Source organism: Sciurus carolinensis, chromosome 10 (assembly GCF_902686445.1).
Source record: "Sciurus carolinensis chromosome 10, mSciCar1.2, whole genome shotgun sequence".
NCBI lineage: Eukaryota > Metazoa > Chordata > Mammalia > Rodentia > Sciuridae > Sciurus > Sciurus carolinensis.
Window position 1 is genome coordinate 84579562 of NC_062222.1, and position 25501 is coordinate 84605062.

General features: G+C 33.1%; 1 protein-coding gene across 2 annotated transcripts; it reads right to left on the reverse strand.

The window, feature by feature from the left end:
- Positions 1-18249: 18249 nt before the first annotated feature.
- Positions 18250-25227, reverse strand: Odam (odontogenic, ameloblast associated). 2 transcript variants are annotated; one of them, XM_047565689.1, is made up of 10 exons: positions 25177-25227; positions 25046-25087; positions 24432-24479; positions 23425-23658; positions 22922-22969; positions 20909-21013; positions 20032-20079; positions 19194-19265; positions 18620-18781; positions 18250-18279 (listed from the first exon to the last, which is right to left on the reverse strand). In XM_047565689.1, exons 1-10 carry the CDS (start codon positions 25225-25227, stop codon positions 18250-18252), a joined length of 840 nt encoding a protein of 279 aa, XP_047421645.1. The 2 variants fall into 2 exon arrangements, with proteins under 2 accessions (XP_047421645.1, XP_047421646.1); XM_047565690.1 differs by lacking the exon at positions 20032-20079.
- Between the last annotated feature and the right edge of the window lie 274 nt (positions 25228-25501).

The following is a 25501-nucleotide window of genomic DNA, read 5'->3' on the forward strand; positions in this document are numbered from 1 at the left end:
TATATCCCAGGTATTTGTTATAGTAACTGAAAGCTGACAGCACATCCATATGTGCTAATTCTCACTTTAATTTTTTAAAAACTTTTCTGGAATGAGCGTTGTAGAGCTAAAGCAGAGCAGAAGCATGAGCAGTCACATGCCAAACCAACCCATCACAGAGTGATGTTTCAATCTGGATATTGGAGGTGAATATATTTCCTTCTGTACAAGCACAGATAAAATCCCTGAGGTCTAAACCTCTGTCTAGTGCTAATATCCAAAATGTTTAAGAATCTCAGTAAAGTTTTGGAGGTTTGGACATGTGAATATCTTTAGCTACGGTTATGAATATTTCACACATAAAACCTGTATGTGGGAAAAGAAGAGGAATATTAACTTACACTTCGTTTTTCTCGTTCCTGGTCTTGAGGGACCTAAAACTCAAACAGTGAAATTAATTCAAGTCATGCTGATGTAAACACACACACACACAAATATATACCTACTCAAGAGGAAAAAAGTCAGGCTGTGTACTAGTTTTGCTATATAAAGTCCATTTTAAAAAAAATCTAGAATTTGATTGTTTAGAAAATATTGTAGAAATGATTTCCCTGGAAAATGTTAATATGTATTTTTAAATGGCTCAAATTCACCACTTTACCAAGGCTTTATTGAATTATGCACTGAATAGTATATGACTGACAATATTTTCTGTAATATAATGCTAAATGTGTGTATTTTATATATCTTTATAAAGTAGAGTACATTATGTGGAGAAAAAAAAACAACTCTGAGAGTCATGAATTAGAATAAGAAGCACATAAATATTCTAGAATGCAGAAGTGATATTTACCGGGACACTGGCAGCTATTGCCAAGATGGCAGTGATGAGAATGAGAGCTTTCATCCTATTTAGAAATATCCTGGAGGTCAGAAAAAAAAAAGACTAAATGTTAGCACAAATGCATAAGATGTAGTTCTAGTATGGATGGATAATATGTTTTCTTAGGTAAAATTGAAGATGCTTTGCAATTTGACAACTATAATATATTAATTCTTTTAAAAATAAACATTAACATATTATTTAAGAATAATTCTCTGTAATTGGTTAACAAAATTTCAGGAATGAAATAATTTATTGGTTTACTCAAAGAACTTTATGGTGGGGGGCAAGCAGTTATTTAGTTATCTTGGGAAGTTTAAAACAGCATAACATATAATAATGTCCATGAAATAAATTTAGTTACAGAATAATTTGTATTGATTTTAGGCAATCCTCTCAAATCAAGTTGTTTAGAAGTATATTTGCTTAAAGGGCAAAGCACTTTGCTCTATTTTAATTTTCATTCCAGAATCCTTATTCTATTGCACACATAATTATAATGTAGTTAATAAACATCTGAGAAAACTGAGCCAAATAAAAATTTAATAATTATATTTTAATAATTACAGTTAGGTTTAGAGTTAGGCTAAGGAGAGCGGTAAGAATGAAGGAAAGAAGGACTGTGTAGAGGGAAAAGAGGGGTGGGAGGGGTGGGAGGGGTGGGGGGGAGGGGAAAAATAAAATAAACATCATTACCCTAAAAAAAAAAAAAAAAATTACATTTTGTAATAAAAGATTAAACATACCATGTTTTCTTTTAAAATTTTTGTCACTAATGCAATAAACATTTGTGTATTACTTGGTTTGTAATATTAACAGGCAGTTTTTGTTGTGGGATGATATCATTAGTCACTGATTCTCTACTTTGGTGTGAATGCAGTACATACTAAAAAATATATAGGAGGTTTGGGAAGGCAATCAAGGTGGAAAAGGGGTTGTCTCGAGATGCTCCTGGAGTTGGTTCTTTATTTATTTACAAAACATTTTTTCATAACTGATTGTTATACATTTTTCTAGACTTGGGTATACAGAGTAATTGAAAAATTCTGTTTTATAGACCTTACTGAATACAGTTACTGGTCAATATATTATACAATTTTCTGAAGAATATCTAATTTAATAGTTTACGTTGAGAAAATGTTCATATCTCGTGTCATTATCATCATGTTGGGGTGGCTTTGTGATGATTAATGGAGATTCTAGGGATATTTCATTATTTCTTAATATTTAATATATAAGTGTGTATGTATGTACACATATGAGGAAGAATAAAATGTAAAAGAAAAAGTAGCAGTTTTGAACTCTTTTGATTATAGTAATCAAAATCCAAAGTAGAATTAAAAATAACATTATGTAAAGATTTTTACAAAATAAGGATTTAAAATTCTTGCCAAATTTAGCTTTCTATAGGCAGATTGGGGTTGGTGCCATAGGAAATTAAGAGTAAAAATTACATACGCACACTCTCAGAGACACACATCCACACACACAACCTATTTGCTATGTGCAAAGTGTTAGGTGCTATCAAGGCTATATGAGAAAGCATTTCTTTCATAGGAAACTAGAAGGGAAGACGGATACAAATATTTTTATAATGTACAGAAAAGTGTGATATATACTATGCATAGAAATTACAAAACATTGAGAGCATACAGAAGAAGGAAGAGACAGATCGGAGGAAATAGTTTTGGAGAAAACAATTCAAGAGGGTCATTTACAATAAAATGATTTTTAATTGGATTCAAGGACTATTAAAAACCACATTAAGCAAATAAATGACACAAGCATTTTCAGATTGTGTCTTTTGGTCAGGGTATAGCATAATCATCACCTAGCTCCTTGTATTTTTCTACTTCTCAAGCCATAGCAGTACACTGCTGTGAGCAAGAGAATGAATGATGCTCTGGATAAATTAGATACATTGTCCTGAAGCATCAATTTCATTCAGGATTAAGAAGAAAAAATGCAAGTAGTTTTTATGTTGAGACAAACATGATGCAGAATGGAGTACAAATACTACATATATTTTACAGATAAAACAAGAAACTACAAATAAATCAGCAATTGTTCATACTTACATAATCCCTAGGAGTTGTATTCTCCCTTTGCTGACTTGAAGTTCATAAAATTTAAAATGATGTACTTGAGGCTCTGTAAACCTCTATCTCCACTCCTGACCCCAGCATTAGCACCCACTCCTGCAAAGATTCCTTTATGGTCACTCTAAAATATGAATCTACTGTAGTGGAATGTGATGTTAAGAAAAAGTTTTGAAAGAAAATACTCAAAAATTATTGTGTAATTACTAAGTTTACAAATTTAAGCGACCTTTACATGATAGTCTCATTAATTTGAACAGTTTTTAGAAATATATTTATATATCTGTTTATATATGTATATATAATCTTAGTTTATAGTGATACTTAAAACATTTCTTACCTCAGACTTCTTACTCAGTTTCTTCTTTCAGGTGCTGTTAAGAGGAATGCTAAGTGATTGGTACTGGAGTATTGCAGCTATTTTATACACTCAGAAGTGTAATGGTATGGAGAAGTCTGTGGCTTGAAGGCCGCTCCCCTGGGATCAGTTATTGCTCGGTTGAATCATCCACTATGGCAATGTGTTGAAATAGAGGAATAACTGACATTTGCAGTTTCATGGAAACTGACTGAATGATTATCAAAGACATCCTTTGGTGGTTTTCTTTCCATATTTTATATATCTTGAATATTTGAAACATATCACTGCACAAACATAAGTGCTTTATATATATTATGTCATCTCATCCTCAGACAACCAACCCTAAGAGCAGAGCACGATTATCCAATAATCCCATTGTACAGACAAAGATACAGAAAAGTTGAGGATATTAGTAGTTGGTTTAAGGAATCCTCACTAGTGCTGTGATGAACACCATATCGAACATCAGAAATTTGCTTTCCAATCCCACACTCTTACCCAGTACATCATACTGTCTGTGCAGCAGTTTAGAAAATCAGCACAAACCCTGAAAAACATTAGAATTTCTTTACCTATAATTTAATATAAAATCTTATCTCTGTGACTTAAAGAGAATTGCTTGCAACAGTAACCTAATTTATCAACTCTAACATTGTTATATATTAGTTTTTATTTTGACCACTCTGGGATCAGAGTTGATTTTGCCAGGACGACAGGTATGTGTCTATAGCATGGTGTCTACCTCCTTTCCTAAAACTTGTGTTTCAGTTTCTTATACTTACCAAAAGTTACTCTAACAAAAGTTGCCAATCGCTGCTGAATTGTGAAGCCACAAATGCTTTTCTTTTCTCTTGTTGTTTTGTTTCTTTTGACATTTAATCATGACAATTATTCTCATCTTAGAAACCTATTTTTCTTTTTCTTTTCTTTTTAAAATCACTATTTCCTGTTCTTTTTCTTCTAATAGCAACCTTATGTATTGTTTGCTGAATCTTTTTCCTCAGCTAACTATACTTGGACTTTTATCTTCTTAATCTTCTCTTGTACCAAGTAATATAATCTACTTCTGACTCCCTAAACCATGCCTGCAGACAAAACTCTTTTCCCAGCACCTAGAGTCTTTTATCTAATTTCACAATCCATTTGAATGTCTGAGGGGCACAACAAATTCAACTGATTCAAAACTGAACTTAATATCTCCAAATCTGCTCATTTTCATTTATTTCCCCAGCTGATGATCATCAATTACTCAGTTATACAAGTATAAAATCTGAGGCCACAATCTTCTTCCCTTGTGCCTTCCTTCACATTAAATGGCCATTAAGTTTTCCCTTCCTGTGGAGTCTTGGCCAATCCATTCATCCTCATTGCTCTTTCCTTAGTTTAGTTCCTCGTTCTTGCCTGGAGTTCACACTAGTCCTTTAATCAGATTCCCTGACTCAAGTGCTTTCCCTTTCCTATCTATCTTTCTCAGTAAGATTGTAATTATTCTTCTTAAGTGACTTTCAAAGTTTTTAGAATGGTATCTGCAAAGGGGGAGGGATTAAGGAAGATCATGAACTGAAGATGAAATTCATACCTTTGAGTTTTTCGGGATGAACCCAACTATTAAGTATAACAATAAAGCTCTAATAAAGCAGCAGCAGCAGCAACAACAAACCATATGTCATAATACACACACACACACACCCACCCACACCCACCCACATCTGAAATAAGAGTTTTATAGAACATTCATACTTTGCTATAAGAGGAACACGCTGAAATGCTCTATACCATTCTACTTTGAGGTATGTGCTACTGTGTTCTATTAGTTTCCATTCTAATTTATTTATTCTAACTTCTAGTAGGTGACTCACAAAATGTACTTCATAATATAAAGAAATAAAAAATATAAAAATTGGCATGATATTAACAATTGGTTAATCTAGGTGAATGTAGTTAGTTATTTGGTGTACTATCCTTACCCATTTGAAGTTTAAAAACTCAAAATATTAGGAAAACTAGTTTCTGAAGTCTTTCTCTGTTATTGGATTCTAAATGAGGGAAGTATCCAGGGAAAGGATGATGCATGTTCAATTCCTAACTTCCAACACTTAGCATGCTGACTTCCCTGTAGGTGGTGACTAGTAAATACCTATTGTTCAAAGTATATGTGTTTGAGTAGCTCCTGATGTAGTTGAGGAACCTGAAGAGATCAATAAATTGCTTTGTGATGGGAATAAAAGGACCAGAGGACTCTTATCCAGAAAGAGAAAGGCTAATTTGTATAAAAAATCAAATATGGTCAGAGAAGAGTTTACTACTTTGTATTATCACATAATACTTCCTGATGCTATTTTTTATAATATCTGTTTGAATAAATGGACAAGCATGTTAGGTTAATATGACACTGTGCTATATTGTTGACCCCAGAATAAATGTATGGAAGCACCTTTTTGCAGTAATCTTTGTAATTCTTCTTCTTAAGTGGCTTTCAAAGTTTTTAAAATGGTATCTGCAAAGGGGGAGAGATTAAAAACAGTTTTCAGTAACTAAGCCTTATCTTTATCCATGTACAAATGCATAGGCAAATTATGTGAATCAGTTGTTTTCTTACCTTTGGTCTGTGATCATTTCCAAATTATTTTAAATGTTTAATTTCAGTCTATTGGGTCTAAAATATAAAATTCTGTGCTGTGCAAATTGTAAATGATGAATAGTTTTTAGTTAAATTGAAGGACTGTTTTTCTCTTTGCATGTATTTGTTTTTTTAAAAAGAAACCTTGCTAGATCTTTCGGGAGCAATCTTCTCTTACAATTTTTTTTAAGTTCAATTTTTTATTTTAACACTTCTATAATTAGGGAATTTTTTGTGTTGACACTTCCATAATATTTGTGAAATATAAGAATAATCACTTAGATTCACGTGTGTCAGTGTCAACTTATACTACCTTCCAAGTGCCAGTTGTTCACGTATTTTACCAATTATCAACTTTGGTTGCTTGAGATCATTAATGATACAAGTATCAATAATAAAGAAATTTGACAATGATATAAATAATGGAAGTCAATAGCCTAAATGGATGCAGGCATATTATAAATTATTTTGATAATTTAATTACTGGTTGTTTTGGTCTTTGTTCATTTTCAACAAGACTCAAAGATTTATAAGTTGGAGTACTATTATGTTATGAAAATATTGGGTTACTATCCACAGAACATGAATTCTACTTCATTGAATATATCTTTCTACTTTTTGAGGAAGCCATAATTATTTTTCAATAAATGGTGGCTATACTTTATTTAATATATTGGGTTGAATTTAAAACAAAAATTTAAGTGTTTGGGTTCAACTCCTACAAACTACTTTGGAAAAAAACTAAACTATTAAAATTTCTTTTATGACAATAGACTATAAAGGCATTTTTTAAAAAAGTGAAGTTCAGTAAGTAAGGAAGAACAAAAAAAATGTTGTTCAAAGTTCTCAAGTTGTTAATTATACTTGAAATGATCTTTTTTGGGTTTTTTTGGACCTTTTTAAAATTTATTTATTTTTATGTGGTGCTGAGAATTGAACCCAGTGCCTCATACATGCCAGGCAAGTGTTCTACCACTAAGCCACAACCCCAGCCCTTGAAATGATTTTTGTGGTTCATTCTCAAGATAAAGTTGTCAGTTTGGGGTTTTGTATTATTTTCTTCAGAAAATATTTTGTATTGTAATTTATATTTTTTTAAAAAAAATAATTACTAAAATAATTTATATTATTTTCTTCAGAAAATACTCTGAGAAAAAAATCCCAACACGAAGAATGCATACATTTCCAATATTGATATGTATTATAAAACTGAACTCTAATGAGCACATTTTTCCTTTTTTGTCTTTGGCTTCCATTTGTGTTGGCCCACAGAGAATCTTGATTAAACCAGCAGTTTCATAAAGTTATCCTATTATTGACATTCTAGCTACAATGAGGCAGTAGGAACAATAAAGTGAATCTTGGATCCCTCCAAGCTAGATGAGGTGGGAAGATTTAACATATCTGTATTTAGAGTTTTAGATCTTCCTCTTATTAGTTGTATGTGGAAAAATCTGACTCTTTGAGTACTTGTTTTCTCATCTGTAAAGGGAATTATTTCTGTAATTGAAAACAAAATTTTACGAAATGTGTAAAAGCACTCATCATTCTGTCAGACTTCATCAAGTGGTGGTTTCAACAGGATCAAAGCCATCAGCTCAACACACTCTTGAGTACAGCTTTGAGTAGATCAGATTCTTCCTGCCACACCTCCTCAGACTTCCTCAGATAATTAGACTCATCATCTAATAGAAAGGTGCATGAAAGCATCTTAAATGGCAATGTGAACTGAATAGGGACTTAATCCGTTAGTTGAGTCTGAAGCCTTTGAAACCAAGCAGTATTATGTGGGAGTAAGTATCTTTCTGGCTGATGATCTGATTGTGTCATTTCAACAACCACAAAGTATTTCTAACAAGTTGTAATTGTTGTTGAATTCATGCTGTGGAATCTCCTGTTTCTTCCTTGTGATAATCTTTATTCAAGTGGCTAGAATCTAATAAATAGGAAAGACCCTTGCCTAATTACAATGTTCACTCTTCATGTCTTCAGCAAATGCTTGTTTTTTAAAGGCAAGTGCAATCCATGCAGCTAAGATGATTTTTCCTGGATAAAAGTGTTTGAGTGGCTTCATATGAAAGAAGTTGGAAATGTTGTCATATAAAGAAGTCATAAGCTTATTTTCTGGTACTTTGATGGGATATAAGGAAAGGCTATTTAAAGAATAAAAGCACCCCTGTCTGTAGATATTTGAAAAGAGGCTGGGTGATCACCAACTGACATATTGCAGAAGGAATTTTTTGTGTAGCCGATGGAATTGGTTAGATTACCTCTCTCTGTCCTTTCAACTATAATACTTTTAGACTAGGGTGACATAGGAATGAGAATACTTGCTGGAACATTTTAGCAATCAACCAAATAAAAAAGCCCTACTATCTTTAATGGATTAGAATTAGAAGTGGGGAAATGTACATTGTAAACCACACTGTGGTAGGTTTTAGCAGTGGATTAACTGATTCTTACCTCAAGAAGAGAGCAGAAATATCTTAATATCTTATTCCACATTGGTGGCCTATAGAGTCTGTAGAAATTTGATACATGGATACTTTTTAAACAGTCATCACTGACTTCTCTGAAGATCATGAGAAATGATTCAGCTTTGACTAGGTTGGCTTCTTTGTCAGTACTAAGGGGAAAATTTTTATTTTAAAATATCGGTGATGTCTTCATTCTAAGAGAGTGGACATAGACAAATTAATCCTTGAATGTTCTTCAAAGTTTCTCCAGATATTATACATACAACTAGAAGTGAACTTAGTAGCTGTGAATTCCTGAAAATAATTAGAACCCTTGTGTGTCAATGTCCTAGAATCTCAGTGATTGTCAATTCTTCAATTCCTTGGCTACTTGGCTACCAAGTATTAAAAAGGGAAATGGTTGCAGAGTTCTTTCACTTAGGTTACTATGAGAAAGTGCCAGAGCTGCTATGAGATTAGCCCATGTTCACGTCACTGTTTGATGGAATGACTCTGACTTATATTGGCACCAAGTATGTGCTTAATAAATACTTACTCAGTGTAGGAATTAAGCTGCTCAACATCTACTTTGGACTTGCCTGATGTTCTTTATCAGTTATACTTGATAGGCCAAAGGCCAGCAGCTGAAAAGCCCTGTTCTTTACTTCCTCTCCACACATGAAGTGATTTTACCAGTAAAATTTTATAACAAATTTTATTAATAATTTGATATATAATTAAATGATTTAAATGATAAAATTGTCATATATGACATAGTTTAGAAATAACTTATGTAGCTCAATACAGAACTTCCCTCTCCTTCTGCAAAAAAAAAATGTAATTTATTTAAAGAATTCCTTCTAGGCACTATTATATATATATATATATATATATACATGATGTATAATTATATAATATCATATAATATCTATATAATTTTCTGAAACCTTTAAAAAGAAGATAAATACTTGAAATAAACACACTCTACATGACTGGTTACACAGAGCTTTGTAGTCAGTCTCTTATGACTTTTGAATAGAAATTTCCCTTCCCCCTATGCATGCTCCTCTTACAGAAGCTTAGGAAAAGACTTGCGTAGTCATGCTTCCTGGTATTAATCATGTCCTTCTACCTACCAACTGAATTGATTTGAACAAGTCTCGATCTTTATTAACCACTCACTTATTCAGCATTAAATACAACCTTTACTCCCTTTTCCACATAAATTTAACAATTTGAACAAAAATGATATCTTTATATGGCAGTGTATCAATATTAAAAGTTTGTGCTTGAACTGATAGTCTCCTTCAGGTATACACCTGATCTCCACATTCACAGTCCAGAATTTCAAGTTTTTACACTCTTATTTTTATCTTTGAATTATCAAAATATAAGATTTCTGAATTTACAAAGATTTCAGTTATGCTAAATCATAAAGGTCCTTGTAATGAGAAAGTGATATATTAGCATTCTATTATTTAAGGTAACATTGTCAAAAAGTTTATGTGCTAAAAATGGACAAACGCTTTATGTTAATTATTCTATATACATAATAACATTGTATGCACATGCATAAACATACACAATAGCCCTGTGAGATAAACTATATCCCTATTTTATAGATGAATAAAGTGGGCTTAGCAAGTTAAGAATGTAAGATTACAAATCTAATAATCTATGTGACTGGAATTCAGCATTAGTCAGTTCCTAACCACAGCATAAGGAACATGAAATGAATTAGGGAAAAATCCATCTAGTGAATCATAGTGGAGTTATATAACTTCATAATCTGTTATTTAAAAATTGTTTTTCTGTTACAAGAGGTTTCATTCAGACTTCTTTGAACAAAACATATATAGTCTTTCAATTTTAAATACTTTAAGCAGTTATGTATTTTTTTCTTTATGAAAAGTCATTTAATTACAAGAAAATTAGCCAGATAATTGCATAGTTCCAAACAAACTTTTTGTATAAAAACAAGGGTTCATTTGCTACCATATTTTTTATTATCTTTCAGTTTATATTTCATCTATTGAACCTGGGCTTCCCTGGCAAAGATTAGAATATATGGGGTCTTTTCATGTTTCATATTCCCTAAAACATAACTGGCTTTTGTTTCTGAAATTAGAATAATTTTGCTGAAGAGAAACTTTAAAATTGCTCTCTTATGACTATTTCAGTTAGCCATTCCTCAAACTTGATGCAAAAACAACAACAAAAAACAATTCTACTTAATAAAATATTCCTGTCATTCATTTCATTTTACTAGCCCAAGTACAAATTTGGAGAAAATCTTCTAAGTCCTGAAGTTTCAAATTCCTTGTGTAACTCATCCAGTGCTGAATACTCTTTGACTTCAAATGCCAGAAACCTTTTGTGTTCCGTCTCTACTTTTGTTTCAAACAGTACACTAATCATTTTCTCTTTGCATTTCTTTTCACTGAGTCCACACCTACTTTGGAGGTTTTCTGAAGAATCAGGTACTCCTTGATGTTGTTTCTTTCTCCTTGTAGTAAAATCAGTATTATTTTACCCAAGAACATCAGCCTTCCTGTCAGACTTAAGTCTGACGTCCACTTCTCCACGGTTTTGACGTATTTAGTCCTTGCTCTCATGTGATCTAAATGTAAAAGAGTTATCCACAATCCATCATCCACAGTTATATTTAAAAATAAGATACATTTTGATTGGGACAAGAAAAGTTTTGAAACAAATTATAAAATGATTTTTAGCATGATGGAACATCTTAGAAGATAAATATTTACCTTTTTATTTTCAAGATATAAAGAATGAGCAAAGTTCTTAAGAGAGTTTGATTTATATACAAAGTGTATTGGTAGAATTTTAATGTCTTCTTTTTTGAGGGAGAAAAATAGGGCCACTCAACTTTTGGCCTTTGTGAGTTAAGTTATGAAATGGGAGAATTAGGTTATTTCCAAAGCGGTTGTATTTGGTAATTCATTAGGTATTTATGTTGCCTTAATTATTCGCAAGGCATGGTGCTTGTCACTGTATAATGGCAATTAGGGAAGTCAGTATCCAGACCTATAGCTTATTAGATAAATAAAAGTAACAATAGAATTTATTTTGAAATGACTGAGGAAATTTCTATGGTACCCACCATAGAAATGCACAGAAATTATGATATAAAAGCTCATAAGATTTTAGCCAGAAGAAAAGGATTAGGGAAAATGTTATGAACAGAGGAAAAAGAGACTGAAATTTCAAAGATCAGAGGTACGTGGCTTATTCCATGAAAGACAAAGGAGTTAACATTGACTGGAGTACAACAATGAAGGGCAGGTACGACAAAGGTATCGTTAGGAACAAGTGATGGTGGACTTTTTAAGCCAGGAAGAGGAGTTTGAAATTTAAACAGAGATCAATGGTATTGGATAGTTTGAAGCTTATGTGGGAGGGACATAATCAGTCTGCCATTTTTGAATGATCACTCTGTTAGCCTATCACATTTGTAGGTGTTGTCTATTAATCCTCCTGAAAGACGATGGTGACCTTCAGGAAAGGTGGTGATAGTGAAGATGAAGAGAAAACAATTCAAGAGATCCTTATGAGGGAAAACATTAAGAATATAGATTTGCATTCTCTGATAAAGAGGCTTATGTTGCACTAAACTTTATCTTGGTAGCAATTATAAATGGACCAAAGATGAAAACAACAGTTTGAAGACACAATGATAAATGCAGGCAAAAATTCAAGAAAATTAGACTCTTGGTGAGAAGGGTGAGAGCCACATTTGTTTGACTGTCTTCATCGATGCTTCCCCCCTGCTGGGTGTGGGGTCAGTTATCCTACCTGAAGAAAGTCACAATCATTTTAGCCTGAGGCATCAGAGGGGAAAGTTGGGGAATAGCAGAGGGGATCAGTCTCATAAAGAAGGGAAACTCTGAAGTAAGAGCCTTGAAGTTTGAGTACACTCTTCATCCAAATCCTTGGTGGACTCCCAAACCATGCATGTGTAAGGTGAGAAGTTAAGAAGCCCAGGGTTTTGAAAACAACTGTCAAAAACCTGAAAAGTTTAGAGATTTCAGCAGTTTCCTTGCTGTAGAGACTGAGATTAGAGTTCTGCCAACTTAGGTGGATAGACACCCTGGCTTTCCACTGGAATATCAGAACAGTGACCCACAGGTACAAAGCCTACATTGATAGGGCTGAGTTTTTCCCTAGTATTAAGGATGAGTGTGAAATAAATATATAAACAAATAAGTAACAACAATACAAACAAAAATAAAATAAGCCACCATAAGATCAATGTAGAGGAACACTCTTTGGAGAAAGATAGTAGAATTCAGTTTCTATTTTGTCACTTACAATGTTAGCAAGCTGTTGAAAAAAGAAACAAGAACAACAAAATAGATACGTGAAAGAAATAAGGAAATGTGCCTATGCTCAAAAGCAAAAGTCAATAGAAACAGACCACCATCTAGACACTGAAATCAGCAGACAAAAACCTTAAAATAACTAGGAAAAACATGTTAAAGGATTGACAGGAAAATGATTAATATATTAAAGGAAGAATTTGGAAATTTCTGGGAGATTAGAAAACTATTTAATCAAATGGAAATCGTAGAATTAAAAATTTAAAGAATAAAGAATCCAGTAGATGATATTAAACTGCAGTATGAATATAATAAAGTGTTAATGAATTTGAAGGTCAATGGAAATTTTCCAAACTGACACACTCAGGAAAAACAAATTAACAAAGGCTCCATGATCTGTATCAAGTAATCTAATATAAATGCAACTGGAGTTTGAGAATGGAGAAGAGAGAAAATAGAACCAAAAACAAGTAGAAGAGTCACAAGGAAACGTTTCCAAATTTGATCAAAACCAACACACAAATCCAGGAAGCTCAGTGTAAATAGGATTCATCAGTGGTAAACACACCTAAGTCTATTATAGTAAAACTGCAGAATGCCAAAGATATAGGAAGTCTTAAAACAGCTACAAAACTTTTTTAAAAAACCCATTTATGCAGGGAAACTTCATCCAAATCAGTGGAGGCCAGAAGATAAAGTAATGACATATCTGAAGTGTGAAAAGAAAAGAATTTTATGACCAGAAAAAGTTATCTACAAAACATGGACATAAAAAAAATGACATTTTTTTGAAAATAAAAATGGAGGGAATTCACAGCCATTAAGCACAAAATAAAATTTGGGAAAAAATTTTCAGATTAAAGGGAAATTATTTCAGATGAAAATAGACCTGTAGGAAGGCAGGATAAGAATCAAAAAATGTGAGTGAAAATAGAGTATTTTGTTTTTTCTTATATTTTTTAAAAGTTAATTGATATGAAAATAGTAAACTTCAATAAAGATATTTGGGACCTAAAAATGTAGCTCAGTGGTAGAGCCCTTGCCCAGCATATGAGAGGCCCTGGGTTCAAACCCCAGCATACCATACATACACACACACACACACACACACACACAGACACACAAACACACACACACAGATATACAAAAGGCCAGTAAGCACTGACAATAAAGTAACATAATTAGTCATCAAGCAAATGCAAATGAAAAGTCATCGGTGTCTCGTCCTACTCATTAAAGTAGCTAAAATTAAATACAGAATCCTTAACCACAGTATTTAATATATGAGACTATAAATATGCTGAAGTTCAGATTTAGAACTCCAGTGATTCCTTATAAATGCTATTCAAGTCACAATAGAAATGTTCATGCACTTGTTTTTGAAAAAGAGAGAAAAAAAGAACTGAGTTCTAGCTCTGCAAAGATTAAAAGAGATGTATGGCAGGAGAGGAACCCAGGAAAATATTTTTTTAAAAAGGACAAACGATTATAAATGTTGGCTAGAAGGTGGATGACGTGGAATTCTTATACATTGTTTACCAGGGTGCAAATGGCACAGCTACACTAGCACATATTAAAAGCCTCCTATTGCATCTACTTATCCTTGATATGAAAACACAATTTACAAACAGAGGTGTATGTGAACATTCATAGCAGCTTTATTCCTGCTGATCAATAATTCAAAACACCACAAATGTTCCTAAATAAAAGATGTGGATTAAAAAATGTGATATATATTCCTACAATATAATATAACATTGAAGCAACAACGTGAGAGAGCCACAAAAGAATTGAATAAAAGAAGCCAGGACCAAAGAAATGCAGTGTATGATTTAAATAGAACAGGCAAAGTTAACATATGTTGATAGAAATAAAAGAAGAAATTGTTTACAATAAGTAAGGAGATTAGATTGATCAGAAAAGAGCAGGAAGAAATTTATGGGGGTGTTGGAATTGTTCTGTCTTTGGATCTGGTGGTTATTATAAGGTATATATATTTATCTAGACTTGTCAAATTGTACAATTAAACTTACACTTTTCAAGTATTATTAAGTTATGATGAAAGATTGGATATGGATGTGTTAAAATGTTAAAAGGAAGTGCCGTAAAAATTTTGAGTTTATTTTAGTGAATAGTAATTAATAAATTAATTGATCACTCCAAACCACAAGTGATTTGGGAGCTTCACTGAGGAACCACAAGGGGGAGAATTTATTTTTCGGTGGCACAGAGTTAAAGCAAAGACATTGGTTACTCTTAGACAGTTGCCTTATTTGGTCTATCCTGCTGCAAAGTCCCTCTGTGTTTGTTGGTGCTTCTGACTGGTGGAGCTGAATTTCTGTTTTCCTTTAATATAGGCATTAACAAGAAATAGCTTAAGTTGTTTGGTTTATGTTTGCAAATCAAGCAAGGTTAAGTCACCATGATGCCTAACTAACTTTGTCTTCTTGGGGATTCTTCATGTCTCATCTCTATTTTAATTCAATAACAGATGTTAATACTGGGGGCGAGGTCAAGCATCGATTCTGTATTCCAGTCTAGAACTAATGTTCTTAAAGTACATTTGTAGGAAGAACTCAGTAGAGAGGAGTGGAGAGGGAAAGTTTTGAAGCTGTACTGTGAAATACGAAATGAAGGCAAAATTGATTTTATTTATGTATTTATTTATTTTATTTGGTCTTTTTAGATATACATGACAGTAGAGTATATTTTGACATATCATACATACATGGAGTATAACTTCCCATTCTTGTGGTTGTACATGATGTGGAGTTACACTGGTCTTTCCCATTCCCTTCTCCCTTCCCTTCATTTCCCTTTGAAGTAAAAGTAAAGTTGATTTTAGAAAAATTATTCTACATAGAATTTTTCGGTCAAACCTGTTCAAAACATAACTGCTTCTTTGTTTTTATCAGGCCTGGGAGAGAGGTGGAGTGTTAGGGTTAAAACAAACAAAAACCATAGTTCTTTGTAGGTATTCTGGTGCTATTTCCTTAAGCTTCACCTCTTGTCTTCCTACTTTTAGAAACCAAAATGATAGAATTTAAAGCTCTTTCATAAAATATTTTAAAAACAAAGAACATTTCATTGGTAATGATCTAGTATTCAGGTATTCAAAACATGTTTTTTGCAGATGAATACTTGAACAAAACTCAACATCTTTCTATAATAGATTGGTATAGGACAAGAATTAGGAAGTTTATTTTCAATCCTTGAGTCATTCAACTGGATAAGTTAAAATTTTCCAGGGTAATAACGCTATGTTAATATTGCCTGGAATAAAGAAATGAGTTCAACATATTTAGTTTTATACTGTTTTCAATAAAATATTTATTCTTGATAAACTTCTTAGATTTTATTATTATATTATTTTATTTATATCATGCTTATTTACTTCATGCCTTTGTATATTTGACATTGCATTTATATAATCTCCATATTATTAAATGATATTCTCCAGAGAGACAGAAACAATTATATAAACATGAATACACAGAAAGCTATTGGCTCACATAATTATGCAAGCTAAGATCTACAGTTTGCCCTCTGCAAGGAAAAGCAGGAAAGCAGGCTGGGTAGTACTCATCCACAACTAAAGTACATCCTGGTCCCAGTCTGAAGGGTGGAGAACTGAATGCACCAGTGCTTAACAGTGGGAGAAGATGTTTGTCCTAGCTCAAGAAGAGAGAGAGAGAGAGAGAGAGAGAGAGAGAGAGAGAGAGAGAGAGAGAGAGAACAAATTTGCCTTTCCTTTACCTTTTTGTTCTGATCAGGCCCTTAGATTACATGATGACTGCTCATAGCCATAAGGGTGATTTTATAGTCTACTGATTCAAATACTGGTATCTTCTAAAACATACTCGCAGAACCATCCAGCAATAATGTTTTACTAGTCATACAGTTATCCTTAGCTACTTAAATTAGTACTTTCAGAAATAGGGAAAGTCAAGTATTATTATATCTAATTTATAACTGAGAGATCTGAGATTATTTAAGACTTCTCAAAGGTTCAAGGCAAAATATGATGAAATTCAAAATCAATGCTCTAGTCTCTGTAGGATTCTGCCTCTTCAGACCAAGCATATATCTTCCTGAGGATTTATCCTTTTGGAAGAGGACATCTATTTCTCTATGAAGATGTGTTATGTTGAGAACATATATTTCACATCTGTCACCAAATAAATTTGGTTTTCATGGGGAAAGCAACAGGAGGAAGCTGATTGAATAGGTTCAGGAAAAATAAAGAGATGATGACGTGAAAGCTAGGACATATTTTAGTTCATAAGTCCCAATCACCACACCCATCACAAATCAATTGACAGTATATCTTTATTCTCATGGATGACACAATTGTACAGAGGCATCCTTTATTAATACAATTATCCAATTGATTTAATGATATCAGCTCTGCTTTTTGTGTTATTATATTTCAGATTAGGCAATGATAGAATATTTGAAAAGAAATAAGGTTTTATAAATACAGGACTTATTGCATGATTGTTTTGCTTTTCTATAACATTTAAACATGACAATACCATTTATAAGTAGGACAAATTCAGGAGAAGAGAGAAGATATTTTGCACATTTCAAAGCACCTATAATAGCACTGAGGAAGCTAATAGTCTAAAATGACATCCAAGGCATTTCCACATCCTTTTCTCTGTAAAATAAGGTAAAAGAGCATTTTGGAATCATTAGACTGGTTTGTGTAAAATTTCCTAGATGTTTTGTAAATTGCTTATTGAAGAAATAGAAAGCTTTAGTTACCCTGGTATTGATTTCACATTAAGCAAAGGCCAAGCTGTACTGACATCTCTTTAGTATTTCTGACTAAATAACTTAACTTGTGTTGTACAAAATAGTACATTAATGAGAAGACATTTGTAAAGAGATATGGATAGTATTTACTCCTGATTGTACTTCTATAGACTTTTTTTTTTAATCTGAAGAATGCTGAATATTCTTTTTCATAGAAGTAGGAATCAGAAGAGACTCACAGGCAGCAGGAAGGAGATTTCAAAACATTTGTCTTTTAGTTTGCACTTCAGGTGAAATAGTTTGATTTTTCATGTGTATTTTTACTTTTTAGTGTCATTCCGGGACTGTCCTATCAAACATCCACTGTAGCTACAGTAGTCAGCTAAGCTCATTTAGACAGGTGATTAATCAGGTTGTTTGATAAGGACATCAACATTGAAATTTCCTGGTCGTTATGCAATTTCTTTATTATTTTGATATTTTATTTTATTTAAAGATAATATGGATATATTGGCATTATTATAATGCTTAGCTTGCAAAATGAAATGATTTGGGAGAACTGATTCAGTATAGTCAGAAGTCAATATTGGTTTTTAAAAACTGTTAAAAGTCTCATAATTATTACATTTTTGTAGATATATATAAACACTAGATTGTTTTTCATAATTATTTTGTTAAGAATTCTTTATTAGTTTCTCTGATGCATGACTTTTGGCAAATACCTACCCAAAACTTCTGAATGCTTAGAACAACATCTTATGGCTCTCTTAGGCTATCAGTCTTGGCCTAGTGAGAAAAGGGCATTCATAAGAAGTTCTTATTAAATTAAAATTAAACTATACTCTGATTATCAAAAATGATTGGTTAACACCATACTCTACTATATTATTAAGTACTTTGGTTTTTTTCCATATTTTTTATTGGTGCATTCTGATGGAACTTGTTACATATAATTTGGCCAATATCACTTCTGTTTTATTGTTATTTTCATGACAGAGTCTATAAATTAGGTACTAGCTTTATATTTTCCATTAGATATTTCTCATGTTTAGTGAATCTTTGGTTAGCTTTATACTTTTTGTTAGACAGATATTTCTCATGTTTAGTGAATCTTTGGTTACTCTACCTTCTCTTCTGGAAGCACGGGAGCAATAGTTGGATCTACGGCGGAAGCAAAAGCCTTGGTGGTGCTGGGTTTTGGTGAAGTTGATGGCATGAGAACTCCTGCACTGTCATGGCTAAATTTTATCACCTCTTTCTGTAAATACGGGATCACTTCTCCTCCTGGCTATAGAAAGAGAATGAAAGCAAAGTGGTTACAGGTTCTAGTTGGAGGTCTAAACTGGGAAGAATATAAAGCCACAGGATTGAGATAAAAAGCAGGCATTATATTCAAGGGGTAAGGTCTTTATTGGTTTTCCATATCATAAATTATTTTTAGCAAGGTTATGACTGTAGTTCACAAATATTGTCTCATGATATTGCTTTTTGAATAAGGGTAAACAAGAGTGATTGGAATAGATAAACAATATTTGTGGAACAGACTGAATTGAATCCTTACTGAAAAATATCCCAGAAGAAGCAATGACTGTTGATGGAATCATAATAAAGTTTATATTGAAACAAACGTTAGTGAAGGAACCTGCAAATCATCAGTTGTTGATTTCCAGTTGCTAGCAAAGTGCTGTCGGGAGTCTTACCATCACAACAGTTTCAGGAGCTGTGCCCAAGAGGGTGTCAAAAGTCAATTGCTGTTGTCCTCCTGGTACACCCTGAAAAACCAGAAAGTTTCAAAAAGTCTAAACAAGTGGTATATGAACATATATAGTCTTCCACCAAAGTGATTAAATACTCCCAACTTCTGTAATTATTTTCTTGAAAGTGCAAAAAGGAGTTTAGATTTGAGAAAGAGAAAGGTAAGTGCTCTTATTAGCGCCCTGGCTGGACACCCAGTTCTGTCTCACTTCTGGAAGCTCTGCTTCCTGACATTCCCACTTGGCTCTGGTGTTCTCTTGTCAAGCATCAACAGTCTCAGAGGACACCAACATCAGAGAAGTTTGTCTCTGCATGTGATGAAATTATAAAAACAAGATAATCTTGCTTAAAGCAAGGTCACTGTGCAAGTCACAAAACTGCCCGTGTCCTCACAATCTGGCTAATACTATGTCTGCTGCTCATGCACCAATTACAGCCTTACCTTATCCGTATCTTCTGGATACAAATCTTGAAGGTACTTATCATGGAACCACCCCCACTTCTTGACTATACCCACTTCAGAGCAGGTCACTTCCCTGAACTCTCTCCCAAACATCTAGTGTAGCCAAATAAATCCTTTGAGGTCATGCTCACATCTTCCTATGAAGATATCCCATAGGTCCCGTGTGTTCTCCTCATAGTAACAAGTGGATTATTACAACTTTGTTCAACTAGAGAAGTGTCCCTGGTGGTATTTAGCTGAAAGACGTTTATATATTTAATAAAGAATTAAGCAAATGGTTTCAAAGGATATTTTAAAAATGAAGATATTCATTTACTCACAGGTTCTGCTTGTTGTGGAATATATTCAAATTGAGTATAGAATGGTACCTGTCAGATTTTTGAAACATGCATTAGTTTTACTGATGATTTTTGTCACAAGTGTATGATAAATTTTTATTTACAATTATATCTTGTATATTAATTAAATGTTTTTATAAAAAGTTTATATGTTTCAGATGGTAACATTATTATTAAATTAACAAGAATACTTTTAATACTATCTTATTTCTAGGATAAAATTCTCTTTACAGAAACATGATGGAATTAGAATTAATATCACCAGTTATTTAAAGTACAGTTTTCACTTTTCTGCAATTTGTGAAGACAAATTTTAAAGTGGTGATTAAACTATTCAAAACGACATTTTCATTTTAACTAAAAGAGTGCTAGCTATTCATGGGTCACCTAAATTTACAGTATAATTCTGAACAGTCATTGTGGACTCACAAAATTAAATATATTTATATCTTATTTTAACTCAAGATCTAGTGGTCAAAGGATATTTCAAGATTGCTATTATTTTTTACATTTTATTATTTTAAATAATGACTATATGCGTGCATATATAGACAAAGTTTAAAGTGAGAAAATTTCAGATTCAGCTTTTTGCCTCTGATTCTATTAGAGTTCATTCACTGACTTAATTCATTTAGAATCCAGACTTGAAGTATTGCCAAATAAGTTTACACAAGTGATTTATAGGAGAAAACACTATATATCTTCTTATATCTTCCAGGTCAAGTATATTTAGTTATTCTTTTCTCAGGTAGAACTAGCCAGATAAGTCTGAGGATGTAGCTTAGTGCTAGAGTGCTTTCCTAGAATGCACAATGCCCTGAGTTGAAAAAAATAAAAATAAGTAAAACACTTTCAGTACCTGCTCCTCAAATTGTTGCTGCCCTGTTTGTTGGGGTGATTGAGTGACTGTTTGTTGAGATTGTTCCCAGGGTAGGAGCATGTACACTGGATAGTATTGAAGCATCTATTTGTAATCAGAAAAGCATATGAGAGTTTCCATTAGATCAGCATATGTCATACTTTAAATCTTCTAATGTCAATATTCTTTAAAAGTTGTTTTATATATAGCAGTTTTATATTAAGTATGAACAAAAGAGCTGTTAAAGCAGTCCTTCTCAAACTTAAAACTTAAATCCCACATGGTTTGTGTTTAGGGTTACTTAATCAAACAATTTAGGATATAGCAGATTAAACAAGGTAAAATAGGCCTTTTTAAAATAAAAGTACATCTTGAAAACTTTACTTTGCAAATATTAGAAAATGTAAAAATTGCCATTTTATTAAAATAATTCATATGCATTTTGTAATATGAGGAAAATTTAGAAATAGACAAGTAACAAAATCCCCACTACCTACCTTATCATGTATAGGCTTCCACTTACTTGTCTTACTTACTTGTACATACATAAAGTTTTCTATGCTATTTTGTTTTTTTACATCATTAAATAAGTGATTATATTAGACATGAGATTTCAGAACAACAGCAATGGTGGTTTCAGAAGGAGTATATTTTGTGTAGTGGTTCTTTTTCTTTTGGGTGGGGAGTTACCAGGGATTGAACTCAGGGGCACTAATCACATCCCAAGTCCTATGTTGTATTTTATTTAGAGACAGGGTCTCACTGAATTTCTGAGTGCAGAGCTTTTGCTGAGGCTGGCTTTGAACTTGAGATCTTCCTGCCTCAGCCTCCAAAGCCACTGGGATTACAGGTGTGTGCCACTGGGCCTGGCTTGTGTAGTGGTTCTTAGTCCATCCTAAGGATCAAAATCACCTATTGAGCATTTTGGAAGATAAGCATATTTGTCTTTTAATTGTAGGATTTGATTTATTAAGTCTAGGATAGGGTTCAGTCATTTGTAATTTTCAGAATTATCACCAGTGATTTTGAAGTAAAGTTAAGGTGGAAGACCATAGGTTTAGTAGTTCAAGAAAGGCTGGAGAATTACATACCAACTCAGCTATTTCCTTTATTGGGATTAGAAATTGGATCTCATTAAGATTAAGTTTCCTGATCCTTAAAATGACATAGTTCTGTTGTCACATATTTAACTCTAAGTGCTTCTGGCATAGAATGAGATAATGTCTAGAATTAAGTTCTGTTTTGTAATGGGGGTGGGGTGAGACAAAGTCACATAATTATAATTACAGAAAAGCCAAGTGGTGTAATTTTTTGTGAAAAGATTGGTTCTCTGCTGGTGAATGATATCATTAATCTCTAGTTCTGTTTTTTTGAACCCCCATATTATTAATTGTCCTAATACTGATATTTTTCCATATTAATATAATTCTATTAATTTGCATTCATTTTTAAAAAAATTTCTCTTATTTAGTGGAAATCATCACCATTTGATTATAATATGGAGTCAAATTGGAAATACTTCATGCAAGGACTTGGATATGTTTTCTGCAGAATTTAACTGCCAAATAATGTGGGAAAGTGTTTCTTATCTCTACATCATATTACACTTCTCAGTTTAATAGGTGTGGATTTCTATAGCCCTGCTTTAGGAGAACAACAAAATTTAGGATTGTGCATTCAGTCCCTGGATTTCTCTTCATTTACTCTTAAATGCCAGTACTTTAGGTGCAGAGAGGGCATCCCCTGGGGCTTAGTGAGTTCCTTTATTTCCAACAGAGGAATCTCCTGGGAATTCAGGTGTCCTAGAGATTCTTTAGCTGCTTGTTCTTAAGTTGCAAAGTGAGCCCAACATCCACAGACTAATGCCAGTCCAGCAATGATGGTATCTAGACAGAGTGATACCATGGTGTGGGTGTTAACAGCCTGGCTATCAGAAAGTTAAAGAATAAAAGAAAACAGTGGATGATACAAGCAGCCACATGTCTCAATAGTAATGGTATTCTGTTCACTCACCTGTGCTTGTTCCTGAGGCATTTTGAAGGAAAATACATAGGGCATCACCTGCCAAAAAAAGAGCCATATAAGAAAACTAAACTTTGTTATTTAAAATTCTCAAGCTGCTATCTATAAATCTCACCATGTAACTTTATCATTTGCATTACCAAGCTTCTGCACAAAAGGATGACCTATTGTATGAATTATCATTAACAAAATTTGTCTTCTTTTTAAAATGAAATTTTCCTAATTATCTTGTCTGAAACTTGTTTTTAATGCTTTTGATTTCTGGTTGTATCCAGAATAGCTGATTTGAACATTATTATTATTGTTGTTGTTATTTTGCGTGTTAAAAATCAGAATATAAGGAAGAATTTCAGTGGTTGTAGAAACACAGTATGAAAAAAAATTCTTGACTAGGTCTCCTCTGCCTTATTCCAAAAATGATTCATATTCAATTGCCACATTCAATGTGCATTTCTCTTTTCTCAGGATGAGAAGATAGAAGAGGCCCTACTTACATGATTGGGACCCTGCTGGGTCTGGGATGGTGCCTGAGGCTGTGAGGGGCCTAGCTGGCCAGCCTGGGATCCTTGGGCAAAACCGACTTGTCTTGGGAAAGGTATCTGACTTGGGGATAGTCCAGCAAACTGGTCTAGAGTTGACAGTGAGAACTGGGGATGTCCTGGAACCCGAGCCTGCTGCTGCTGTTGTAGAAGGCCAGAGAAGGGAGGAATCCATGAATTAAATGGGCCCTGGAAGGAAACAAAGAAAGAAGACTGTCTCTTTTATATTGAAAAGAATTTAAAATCAGTCATGAGTAAGAAAGAACAAAATCTAAATAATTTCTATATTTTCAATGCTGCATTACCAAAATGGACAGCATCCTGACTCATGAGCCACCAAAACAGTACTAAATTTTAAGTGGTCATGAGAAATATGGAGCAAAAAGAGGAAAATAAAAGAGGGCCATTTCTGCAGTTACCAGATTGGTTTCAAATCTTGATTTTTTCCCCCTTTCTCACTAGTTAGGTGAGATATGACTTTGTGTAAAATAGTTAATTTAACTATCTCATAAAAAGTTCTCAACAAATAAATGCTAGATTATAGTTTTTTACTTTAATTTTCAAACAAATGTTCATTAGAATATATAGAACTAGCTGGACCCAGGGGTGCACAACTGTAATCTAAGTAACTTGAGGCAGGAGGATTGCAAGTTCAAGGCCAGCCTCAGAAACTTAGTGAGGCCCTGAGCAACTTAAGGAGATCCTGTCTCAAAATTTTAAAAAATATAAAAAATGGGGAATGGGGTGTGGCTCAGTGCTTAAGTGCTCCTGGGTTCAATCCCTGGTATGAAACAAAATAAAACAAACTAACAAAAAATAAAATATAGAACAAATTTATAATTTTAAAAATGGAAATTTCAAAAGTGGAATCAGAGTACATCATTTTGTTCTTATACAAAATGCCATAAGAGATGAACAGAAGGAAAATGTTCTCCGTAAGCCGATCATTGAGGTGGAGATACCTGAAGTTGTAGTGGCAAAAGTTGACCATTATTAAGATTCAGAAGTAACTAGAAAAGGAAAGATAATATGAAAAGATTACCATACATGGTAAAATGATTAAGAACAATGTTTACTACAAATACAGTACAAGTCAGAGTTGGTTGATCAGTTTCCTGTTAGAAGTGAGATGTTATTCCCACAAAGCTTACATGCTTAAATCACAGCGATTAGAGGTTACAGTTGAAAACAGCAAGCTTGAGATTTAGTCACGTCATCTCTGCTGTGTATGAGATTGCACAATTTTATCCTGCTGTGTATGAGATTGCACAATTTTATCCCAGTCCAGTGGTTTAGATAGTCATTTTATATATCAACATACATCTGAATTAAGGGCTGTTAGAACAAAATATGTAGAGGATGTTGTCTCTGCCTTTGAAGAACTCACAATTAAACAAGGAGGCAAAGCTTATTTTATAAGCAAGCTTCTATTCATAGCAAACACTGTTTGGAATTTATCTGGATATGTGCTTGCTAGTAGATAGGATGTAGACTAAATCAAAGGAAGCCTTTTATCTCTTCCCACTGAGGTTTTATGAAAAAAATGGAGGATCTTGTTTTAATTATTGAAACTAACCTCATTGCTGTTGCTAGCAGACATAAGGCGCCGTGGGATAAGCTAAGAATGAAAAAGAAAAAAAAAAATGGTAAAAGAAGGGATGGCCATAGGTTTACATTCTGAGATCAAGAGTAAAATGAGACACTTACCGGGGCTGAAAATGTAACTCCGAAGAGTCCAAGAAAAATTATAATTTTCATTTTCAGATGATTATTCCTAGAAAATGAATTATAATAATTTAAAAAGACTCTCTCCTTAAAATTCATGCCAAAAATAATGACAAAATAATCAGGTGGTATTGTTCAATCAGAGAAATAGTTGAGCAAATTCTTCAGTATTATACTTTATGATTTAAAATAAAAAGTAAATATTTATAACAAAACTCTTTCTTCTCACTCAGATCAGCATCTTATAGAAACCAAAATTGCTTGACCAACAGACTCATTTGGTAGCATATGATGTAGTTGAATGGGT